The following is a 13,016-nucleotide window of genomic DNA, read 5'->3' as shown; positions in this document are numbered from 1 at the left end:
AAATAAAATAAACATTACTTATACAGTAGTTTATAGTTATATACATTTCAACGATTTTCTCTCTAATCATTACAGTTATTCAAATGAATCACGTAATCGCTTAACGCTAACTTAAAACAGCATTTTTACATTTAAAATAGTTTTTTATAATATTAATAGAAGTATAATATAATTGAATACTTTATATACATTATATACTATATATATATATATATATATATATATTACTTACAAAACAGATATAACATTTCAATTGCACGGCATAACAAACATTCTTATAGTTATTAAAATACAGTATTTTATACATAGTTTTATAAATATAAATATATAATGTAAATATAATGTAATATTATATGGAATAATTTGTTATCAATTTGATTAATAATAAAATAATTTTATTAATAAATTCAAGCAATGTTAAGGAAATTCAATAAATATTTAGTATTTAAAGGGTTGTCATAAACTAAAAAAAATATTTCATCAGAAATTTATATATATATATAATATTATTAATAAATTCATTATTAAATACTCAGTTTCATTTTTTTAAACATTAATTATTTATCAGTAATTTTTTTATCAAAAAAATGATGTTATAAGTAAAATACAGTACCGTTAGTATATAACTGTTAGTTGAACTCATAACTAACTAAATATTTATAATGTATTTTATATGCAAAGCATTTTATAGTTAAAATTATTATCAGTCTGAGATCTCATGTTTTTTATCGTCAATTATTAATAAAAAAAATAGTTACTATATATAATAATATATATATATATTTAATGTTTATTTAYTTAAAGAAAATATTTATTTAGAAAAATGTTAATTAATTGTTATTTTATAATTATTATTATCATCATTTAGGGTCAAATACTGCAAACTCGTGTCTTAAAAAATATAGACATTAATTATTTTATTATAAGACACTAAATTTGTATTTGTTTTCCGCATTTTTTCTTTAATGTTTAATAGTAGTAGAAATAATTTTTTATATTAATTAAAACATTTTATTGGTAATGAAATGTTAGATTTTTATGGTTTAAGTCCTTATCTTATTATAATTTATATTACTAGAAGATTATGAATGATTTTATCTTTAGATTTTAAATGACAAATTCATTATTATTATTATTATTTTGCTTATTAATTGCTTATTATATTTGCAACAAAAAATAATATATTAACAAAAAAATATATATTTAATAAAACTATTAATAATAAATACTGTATTATTACCACTAATGGTATTTAAACTTTATTTAAATTATTTATATCAATACTATAAATAGAGTTAGTCTTTTGATATTCATTATTAGATACTGAGAACTGTTGGCTTATAATTGAGAGGTTATCCCTATAAATAGGATTAATCTGTAGTTTATTTAGATCTTCGCTGTGAATAGTACTGTAGTAGTAGTCATCAGCACATGTATTGTGTTTATCATTGACGTCCGGGTCATCGGCACCGACACCACAATGAGTTTCCCAATAGCCTTCATCTTCGGCATCACCGCCACACGACTCATAGTAATTGTTATCTATTCGGGTCTTAATTTCTTTGAGTTTCTTGCGGTGCCTAATCTGTCGGGCCTTAAATATGCTAAATATAAGACATACAATCAGTAATACACAGCATAATAGTGTTGCCGATAGTACACGTATTACTACTTTGGACACCGATAAGGACTGGGATTCAAAAGATAGTATGCAATGTGGTCGGTTTCGGGGATTGTTTGCTAATCCCTGCCACTGGCCATTACGGCAAACGGCATGAGAAACACCAGTCAATTGATAAATACGGCTATTATTTGCTCGACATGTGAACTGAGCTGTAGCTCCGTTAGGCACCAGTAGTTCATCACTCGGTTGTCCACGAATTGTTTTCTCATACTTAATATCCAACAGCTGAGCATCTAATTCATCAAATTTTAGGCCTGTGCAGTTGGCTCGGGGCACACATTTGGGAAAGTCGTGCTCCCATTTGCCATTATGTCCACACCCAACATGTGATAAACCTGTATATAATTAATGATTAAAAATAAAAATTAGATTTTTTTGGGTGTTTATTAACTACAAAATTGTCTGTTATTAAACAAAACAAAAATGTAATATTCTATATATAAATTTATATAAATATATTCAATATATACTGTATATATATAAAGTTAAATATGATAATTACAAGAGTTTAGCATAAAATAAGATATAACTTACTTTCACACACCGGGCTATTGAAAGTGAAATCAAACTGTTATGTTAATGTATGTTATAAGTTATAATTGATGTTTTATGGCTAACATATCAATCAGTTTCTAAAAGTAATGTCATGTCTTAAAAAGCATAATATCATATATCATATTTTACATTTTTGAAAAAAACTTGTTTTATTCAATAACAACAAAAAATAGTAAGTCTATTAATGAAATTTTTAAATTTGCATTTACTAACGTTTTTTTTTCTAAAAAGGTTAATCAATTTTAAACAGTATAATGATTTAATAATAATACTAATACTTAACTATAAGTTTAACATATAAAAATAATTTATTAATATTACTAAACATAAATTTAATATAGAAAAAATAACTTATTATTTTTAATAGAAAAATTATCTTTTAAAAAAATTATTAATGATATTGTGGTAATTAGATAATCACAATAATATTGAATAAATAAGTTCAACATGGCTATTTATTTCAATATTTATAAATTATAATACTGTATAGTATAGTGTATACTATACAGTGTGTAGGTATTGATAAATTAAATAATAAGTAAATAATAAATTTTAGTTTAAATACTTAAGTTTATTATACCATACCTTCAAGTGTATGTTCAATATCATTGCATGTATACACCCAGAGCTCCCGGTGTTTAAAACTTTTTTGTATTTGTGTGGAAACGGGCGCATCGGGTTCACCACATGTTTGTGCAAAATGATAAACACGTAGATCGCACAGTGATATTGAAAATGGTTTAATCCCTTTACTTTTATTTAATGCAAATTCTATGTAAAGTTTACTTGTATTGTATGTCTGTATGGTGTCTGTACTTTCGCACAGGTATTCAAAGTTCAAATATTTTTGACTGTTTGTCTTTCGCAATGTTTTATTGTCGAAATTATTATTAATGGTAGTTTTGCTCAGTTCACATCCCGTTCCCTCTAATGTCAAACTAACATTGATTGAGAACTCCTGGTGTGACCATCTTTGTTGCAGATTTTCGGCATATAATCTCAGTCTAATGTAATTTATATCTTGATTATCGTTGAGACCCAATATCCATGTTTGCCTAGAATTGGTACCCCATTTTGGACAGTTGTTCGCAGGTTTACCTTCTGGAGGTGTATAAGCTCCCAAACTGTTATGTTTCGGCAGTGATTTGTATGTAACTGTCGATCGTTTTACGTAATCATTAATAGCCAAAGATATCAATTGTGTTGCATTTGTGTAATTGATTGCTAAATAGTAAAAGTTAATTGATTAGATTTTTTAAATGTTTGTTTTAAATATTTATTACTAAATATTTAAGTTTATCTATTGATAACATAATACTTTACTAATTTGTTTTAAAAATATGCTCATTTAAATTGAATTTACTATTTTTATATTGACGTTTAGTTAGAAATACTGTATAAATTAAAAACTACTAAAAGTTTTTTTAAGGAAGTATTTTTTCTTTTAAATTCATTGATTTATATTAATTGCAAACTTAATTCACAGGCGACACATCACTAAAATGCTCATAAAATGAAAATTTTCTAAACATTTTATAATTTAATGTCATTAAACCCATAAAAATATTTTTCTATTACTAGATTTGGTCGGACAGGTAGACACAYACTCATATTAACAACAACGTGATATACACATGATTTTTATTTAAGATTAATTAAAATTATTATAGTATTGAATGACATTCATTTCATTTATTTGACATTTATATTTAATTTTTAATAATTATAGTTTTTTTAGATGTTTAATAATCTAGTAATTTAATATTAAAATTTATTAGTAATTAAATAAAATATCAGCTAATTTGGAGAAGTTCTATCAATTTTCAACATTATTTATTAAATTTATTAAATTAAATTTCACTGTCTCTGAATATAATCTATTAAATAATAATGTTTTTTAAAAAATAACTTTATTTTATTGTACAAATATAATGCTATAAAAACAATTTTTTTTTWAAATATAGCATCTATTTAATAATAATAGATTATCAGATTTATTATTAAATTATCCTATTTTTTAACTACTATTACTTTTATATATTTCTTAAATAAACTTCTATTGACTTAAATATTAATTTATAATACTATCTCTTTTATGTTATATATAATATTAGATTAATGTTTACACAACATATTTTAATATAATAATCATTAATAGTAAATATAAATTATAATATATACCACAACGGGGTACATTGCCCGACCATTTGCCACGATTACATGTCCTCATTGGATTGCCTACCAAAACATTGAGTGGATCTGAGCACTGGTATCGTACCTGAGTTCTATGATCATTATGTGTCTCACTACTGGCATTATAGTGTACATACTGTTCCAGTAGGGCTGATTGGACAGTGGTATTGTTTATACTATTAGTTCGGACCATTATCATTAAACCTGGAGGTCTGGCTATAGTACCACAATCACATATTTCAAAGTCATCACATATATTGATACTTTCATAAATTGTTTGATTATTATTATTATTATTACTTATAGAATCAGTATTATTCATATTAGTTGCATATACACTGACAATAAGTAGATTTAATAATAATAATAAAAATATTTTACACAAAATTCTAAAAGTAAGCATAGTTTTAAAAGAAAAATTATAAATAAAATAAAGATATAGATTAATTTGTCAACAAAAAGTTTTATTTATTATTTTTGTTAACTACTGTATAAATATGTTGAAGTTTACTGATCGTCATAATTGTATGTTTTTTAATCCTCAAAACTGTACTGTCATTGTGTTAACGTATAAGCGGACATAAATCTCCTCTTTAATTGTGAACCGCCTAATGAAATCCCGGTGACATTTCCTTAAGCATTACATAATTGATACATGTATTGAAAAATTGATATACATTTTACACTTTAATAACTAAATTGCTAATTTTTTTTGTTGGGTTAATACATTTTGTTGTTTTTAAAGTTTATGCAAAAAATATATAAACAAAAAAAACAATTTTTGTTTGTTATTTCATTATTTAACTAGAATTAACTGCTACTTAAATATAATTGATGATAAAAATATAAATTTTATTATTATTCTATAATTTAGACATAATAATTTATTGTATATTTACATTTGATATATTTTTAATTACTAATTAAATAGTTTTTTTATTAGATATAAATTATTAATATATATTTAATATATTTATAATTATCTAATATATTTTAGTGGTTGTCGTTACATCAAATACAGTTTCATTGGTTGACTTTAACTCTAATCCATAGCTATGCCTAACATTTCGTTTAGTATTGGGATCGGTATCCCAAATGCCACCATTAAAGACAAGTTCACTATAAGTCAATGTTGACGAACCCAACGAGCACCGGGACGCACATTTGCCAAGTATCTGTATCCTTCTAAATAAGGCCTTATTTTGATATATACCACCCTGTACGCATCCCTGATCATTGTTTACTTTATACAATCCCGTTCCCCATATGAGATCACCATGACATCTACCTCCTTGAATTGATCCACATTCTAGATAATCAAGATTACCTAATGATAAAGATAATTATAGATAAATTATATATTTATTTTTAAATTTTTGTCAATCTATAAATTGTAAAAATTTGTAACCATTATTAAAAGTACTGATTTGTGTATAATTAACTATATATAATGTCTCAATTTGTTGAAGTTTGTCATCGACATCATGTTGTTGTCCCCAAACTGATGCTTGATATCGATCATTGTTTTTGTTGACTATAATACCATTACATGTAATTGCACCCGACGGCGGATTACTGGTCCCATATGATAACTGATTGATTACTGATCGTGAATCGCACTTATAGGTGGAACTGTATGTTAGGCCTACTTTGACAATTGGCGTAAAATCTACATAATGACAAATTAAAGTTATTTAATGATTATATTTTTATATAAATGAGAATTTAGATACCAACGTTCCGTAAATTATTGGGAATAACTGTCAAAAAATAGAAAAATAGTTTTAATGGTTATATATATTTTAATCATTTCTCAAAAATAACATATTTTTGGCTAACCTTTGCACTGGTTATGTACTACAGGTTTTCCTTGAGTTTCTGGTCTCGGATAGGACTCGTGTTGTGGTTTTTGCCAATCAGGCTTAGGATGCCATTCCTGATCGGGTCTGCGCTCGGGTTGCGGTTTTACCCACTCATTTACTAAAGGTTTTTTCGCTGGTTTGTGGCCATTTTGTCCGTGCGATTGCCATTGCGGTGGCTTATCATCATATACTTGACTGTTTGAATCCAAATCTAAAGTTTCTTGTGGCAGGTGTTGCTCCTGACTGGGCCTAACTGGTTGTTCCGGTAGACTATTGTCTAAATCCATTTCCAACTCATTGGGTATTATCACTGGTAGCGCATCAATATCTGTCAAATGGTCAAACTGTTTGTCCGAATTTGGTTTGGATTTTGATTGATAACTAATACATATTAATTGATAAATAATAGTAATAATAATTATAAATTGTGCGGTTAACATTGTGATAATAAAGTTTTAATATTTATAAATTATTTATTTTATTAATCAAAAATATTATCTTTATAAAAATCATTATTTATATATTATTTAATTTTTAATTTATATATATATATTAATAATAATATTTTTTTTATATAAAAAATAGTTTTTTTGTCAATTTATTTATTATAAACTTGAACTTTTAAAGTTTGAAAATAATAAAAACATATGTTATTATTATGATACTAATAATTTAAGAACATAAATGTTATTTTTTTTAATTACTTATTTATAAAAATTCATCATTTTTTTTATTTCAACATATTATATAAAATATTATACTTTATTATATTCATTATATTAAATAATATTCGCTTTTTATAATGTTATTATTATATGATTAATGTTTTTTATTTAATTATGAAACTTACATTTTTCTTGTATTATGGTTTCTATTAACAATACTAAGTTTTAATGTATTTATTAATAAAAAACTAATTAAATTAAATAATCATATTGTAATATAATAAAAATACAGTAATTATTAAATAAATAAACATAAAACATATTTATCAAAACAATTATGATAATTTTTGTATAAGCGATTATTGAATGATAAAATGTCCAAAATATTTTGGATCTAATAATTAAAATTGACTATTTTTATATCAGGTAATCAAGGTGTATATTTGACATTATATAAACTTTATTTATTTATAAAAATATATCCATAATGTATTATAGTATAATAAATTTACTTATTTTGAGTTATTATTATTATTATTATTATAAAATCTAATAGTTATAATGTATGATTACTTTAAACAATATATTATTATGTTTTAATTTCTTGATATATATTTTTATGTCAATAAAAATTAACAAAGTATTATAAATATCATTAATTTGAATGTATTTTTTATTTAAATGTAATAAATTATTAACTTATAATACAATTAATTTATGACAATCACATTGACTATTCGTCTGCATCGTCAGTATCGACAATCGCCGATCGGTCGACAACACCATAATTGTTGATCAATTGGCTGTATTGTTGTGTTGAACTGCCCAACGAGCACCTGGAGGCACACTTGCCTTTGATTTCAATATGCCTGGACAGTGCTGTCTGTGATGATATACCACGTTTGCAACAACCATTCTGATCGTTTGTCTCATAGATACCGGTGCCCCAGAAAATATCACCCGAACACTTGCCACCGGAAATAATACCGCATTCAAGATAATCATAGTTTCCTTAATGAAATGTTTTTAAAATAAAAATAAATATCAAAAAAAATATTAGGACCAAAAATAAATCTATTTATAGGACAAACCATTATTAAATGTATTGATTTGTGTATAGTTAACAATCTGTAGTCTTTCCTTATGTTTGCCGCCGCCATAACTGTGCGACGGAAATATGGCATCGTATGAATCTTCGCCGCGTTCAACGGTAACACCATTACAGGTCACCTGCATTACAGACGTTCCGTCATAAGACAACTGTTTGACCACTGAGTTGGCATCGCATGGATAGACAGACTGTGAAGATACTTCTGGTCTGGCAATTGGTGTGAACTCTAGATTTGATTTGTTTTTGTATTAAAACAAAATTAATCTACAATTATATCATAAAAATTATTTTTTTTTTAGTGTTTTTGTTGATTACATACCAACATTGAAAACGTTTTTGGGAATTACTGTTTAAATAAACAATTATTTAAAATTAATTAAATTATTGAGTTAAAAAAACTATTAACAAAAATTAACCTTTGCACTTGTATTCTGGTTTAGGAGGTGCCCACTCAGGCTTAGGAGGCGCCCACTCAGGCTTAGGAGGTGACCATTCTGGTTTGGGAGGCGCCCATTCAGGTGCCGGTGGCTTATATTCGGGTGCCGGCGGTCTCCACTCGGGTGCCGGTGGCCTCCATTCAGGTGCCGGCTGTTGCCATTCTGGTGCCGGTTCGTGATGACCGCCCCATTCGGGTGCCGCTTGCGGTGGACGCCATTCGGGCTGTTGTGGTGGTCGCCAATCCGACTCCGGCTCGAACTCCGGTGTCTCGGGTTTCCACTGAGGCTTAGGTTTGTGTCCATATTGTAGACTAATGCCTAATATTGTCGATAATATTAATAGTGATTTCATAATTTGTGAGTATCTTTCTATGTATTGTTTAATTCTATGTTTAATTAAAAAATTGATGAAAAATAAAAATTTTTGTTTGAAACCAACAAAACAAAAAAATCTGTTCACAACTTTTTATAGGTTTTTATATTTAATTTTTTCTATTGAAATAAAAAATTATTCTCACATTTTGGTTTCACAATTAAAGTCAATATATGCTCCGTTTATCACCACTTGATGGCTTAAATTAGAGGGCAATTGCCTTTAAATTTTAATTTTATACATGTGTGCGACAGACAACATATTTATAATTTAATTATCATTTCTAATAAAAAACAATTAATTAAGAAATATTCAAAAGTTTTATTATTTATTATAATTTATTTTGTAAAACTAATGATTTTTATTTATTTAAATACAATACAGTACTAAGTATTGCTAGTTATTTATGACTAATAAAAATTTAATATTATAATTTCATTTTAAATAGTTTTATCTATATATTATAAATAAAAGCTGAATTATTTCGCAACATTTATTATTTATAAACAATTAGCACAATTAGATTAATTGATAATTTTATTTTTTATAAATATTAATTAAAAAATCAAAATTATGTAATACTGTAATTTATTCTACTGTAAGTTATATACTGTAATAATTAATAGTACTTAAATTTATTAATAAATTATTGATTTATTTTAAATATAAAAATTTAATCTTTATTTTTATTATCTAGTTTATCTATATGTTCTAATATCTCACCAATATCATTGTTACTATTACTACTACTATTATTATAGATATTATTTATAGTATTATCAATTGGTAATTTATTTTTAATAACAGCGCCTCCATTATTGACCGGATAGTTTAATAAATGTCTTGAATTGACTAAATTGCACCGGGAGGCACAGCGACCTCTAATCTCAATGCGAGTCATCAATCCTATAGTACCGATACTACCGTATCGACAACACGCTGACTGACTGTTTGCCTCATAGATACCAGAGCCCCAAAGTATATCACCCGCACACCGGCCGTTAACTATGCGACCACATTGTTGTACTTCAAGATTACCTAAACAAAAATTAAAGAAATCAATTAAACAAAAATTAATTATTTAATTAACAAACATATTGTACTTCTACTGTACATACCATTGTTAAATGTATAGATTGTTGTATGGTTTTTAATAATTAATGTTTCGCTATGAGCCGTCCCATAATTTCCGCCAAATACGGCCTCAAACCTGACCTCACCTCTATTGACGACAACACCATTGCAGGTCCATCTTTGCCGTCCAAATGATTCAATAAATAAATACTTGACAACAGATTTATGTTCACATATAGTCTTTTCGCTGAAACTGACCTCAGGTTCGGCTATTGCTGTTATGGCTGTCAGCCGATCGATAAACAATATTTTTTATGACTAAAACAGATTTTTCGACAATTACTTACCGACAGTATTTGCAAAAGGCATGCCTTTAAAGTTTTAAAAATATAATAACTTATAAAAATATAATAATAATTTAGTTTCAAAATTGATTTCAAAATTGATTTAATTACAGTCACAAGTATGGTGTGGTTCGGGTTCTGGTTGCCACTCGGGATGTACTGGATTTAATTCGGGTACAGGATTTGGGTTCCAATCAGGTTTAGAAGATTCCGGTTTTAATGGTTGTTGCCATTGTTGAGGTTCAGTTTCGGGTTCGGGTTGCGATTCAGGCAGTGGTTCCCAACCAGTTTCGGGTTCCGGTTTCCAGACATTTATCGGTGATTGCCATTCAGATTCAGGTTCGGGATTCCATTCTGGCATAGGTGGGTGCCATTCAGGTAACGGTTCGGGTTTCCATTCAGGTTTAGGTTTGGGTCTGTGATTATTGTATTGATGACTATAAATAAAACAGTTTAATAGAAATAATAAAATAAACATTATGTAAATTTTGTAAATGATTTTAAAAATTACTAACATTAAATAACTTACATTAGATATTTATTATGAATATATTTTTTTTATTATAATATTTTCAAGTGGTTTTGCATAAATTATTTACTTATTAATTAAAGGATAAACAAGGTTCATTAACATTAACGTAAAAATTTAGTAATAAAATATTTTTTTAAATAAAAGATATATAATTTATAACAATATAATTTACATATTATAAAATATATTTAAATATAAATTACAAGTTTATATAATTTTATAAACGATTATATTTATTAATAAAACTAATTGTATTTTGTGAAAGCACTGGTAGATAAATTAAAATACATTAAACTAACAGTGCTCATCAATAGTGGCACTGATTTTATGATTAAAAGTCTTTTATATTATTGAGTATTAGTCACACTATACAGATCTTACCAATTGCTTTAGGTATTGGCAAAAGTATAAAGTGTTCGATATATTTTTCTATATCATATTATTCACCAACTATTCAATAGCATATGTTATGAATTTTATCAAATTATCATTAATAGTTTCAAAGTTATCAGACACTTTATCAAATATGTGAAATTTTATCTTTAAAGATCAATATTTTGAATTCCTGTGGTAAGTCTGACTCATAAAATGAACATGTGCTTCTTCAACTATTACTCTTTTATTCGTAAGTTTTTCGGAATTATTTTCTTAGAGATTAAAATTTAATCGACATTTTTTCAAAGTCACCTCAATTGACAAACCAAAAATTATTAGGTACAAATTGACAAAATTGCTTTTGTACAGCTAATTCTATAAAATATTTTTATAACTGTTATGTGCGTAAAAAGCCTGACTATTACTCCTACTCATGACATATACTAATTTAATTTATGATCAGCAGTTGTTTCCTGAATGAATCGTCTTTACAAGTGGTCATTAATGATATTTGGTCAACTTTTAAGCTTTATTGTTTTTTTCTGAATTAATTTATATTTAAACTGATACTGGTATAAAAAACTTTATTATCTTTTGAGTTAACTTTGATAAGTTTAAGAAACAATATTTGTTTTTTTTGTTTATAATTTTAAGAAAAAATAACGTCCCAAAATTTTGCATATTTAGTATACAAAATATTCAACGACAAGACCTTTTTTAATTACAATAACTTTGAAACTATTAATGATAATTTGATAAAATTCATAACATATGTTATTGAATAGTTGGTTAATAATACAATATAAAAAAATAAATCAAATTCTTTATACTTTTGCCAATACCTAAAGCATTTAGTAAGATCTGTATATACCGTATACTGTATTATTGATTCAAAATTTATAAAATTAACTTTTAATACTACTAAATATCAATACTAATTGATTTACTAATCTATATAAATATTTTTAATATTACCAGTCATAATTATATTGACATTCAATTAAAGTTAAAATTTTATATTAATAGTATTATCTATTTATTAATTAATAGAAACTAATAAATATAAAACATTAATTTATTGTTTACAAAATGTAAAAACAAAATCAACTTATAATTTTGTTTGTTTAATAATTTATTATAAATTATTTTTTATAAGTTATTTGTTAATAAAAATTTTAATGTTTTAACATAAAACACTAAAACCTCTCAAAAAACAGCAATCAATAGTTGTTATTATATATATTTATAGTGCGGGCAATGCATCGGTAGCCACACTACTAACTGTGCTCTCATCAGACTTGAGTTGATTTGTCGTTGTTAATGATTCTTCGGTTAATTTACTTTTTCTATGTCCGACCTGTCCGTGATTATTGACTGGTGGGTCTAATGTGACACTTGCCTCTCCCAATACACACCGGGACCAACACTTGCCTTCGATGACAATTTCGGCGAACAGTGCTTCGGCACAGTCGACACCGTGAGCACAACAACCCTTTTGGTCTGTGACCTTATAGATACTAATAGCTCTCAATGAATCGCCAGCGCAGTCATTATGATGCCCACCATGTTCTCCATGACCTCCGTGATTACTTCCATGATTTTCGTGTCCTCCTTGTCCATGGTTTCCATGATCTTCATGACCTCCGTGACCTCCATGTCCGTGACCTCCATAATTACCATGATTTTCATATCCTCTCTGTCCATGGTGTCCATTATTTCGATCATCCCATGATCCATGTCCTTCATGGTGATGGCTATGTGTAATAACAGCACATTTTTGTTCATCAAAATTTCCTGTACGGTATAAATAC

The 13,016-nt window shown here is 26.4% G+C and overlaps 1 protein-coding gene across 1 annotated transcript; it reads right to left on the bottom strand.

The window, feature by feature from the left end:
• Positions 1 to 1,252: 1,252 nt before the first annotated feature.
• LOC128955881 (uncharacterized) lies at positions 1,253 to 4,634 on the bottom strand. The gene is made up of 3 exons (XM_054301560.1): positions 4,421 to 4,634; positions 2,825 to 3,463; positions 1,253 to 2,019 (listed from the first exon to the last, which is right to left on the bottom strand). The coding sequence occupies exons 1-3, from the start codon at positions 4,629 to 4,631 to the stop codon at positions 1,253 to 1,255; spliced, it is 1,617 nt and encodes a 538-aa protein (XP_054157535.1). The 5' UTR covers positions 4,632 to 4,634.
• Positions 4,635 to 13,016: the final 8,382 nt, after the last annotated feature.

Source organism: Oppia nitens, unplaced genomic scaffold (assembly GCF_028296485.1).
Source record: "Oppia nitens isolate AA-2021 unplaced genomic scaffold, nextdenovo-longstitch-racon4-pilon3 scaffold2_pilon_pilon_pilon, whole genome shotgun sequence".
In the NCBI taxonomy this organism is placed as follows: Eukaryota; Metazoa; Arthropoda; class Arachnida; order Sarcoptiformes; family Oppiidae; genus Oppia; species Oppia nitens.
This window is presented reverse-complemented; position numbering and strand designations above follow the sequence as displayed.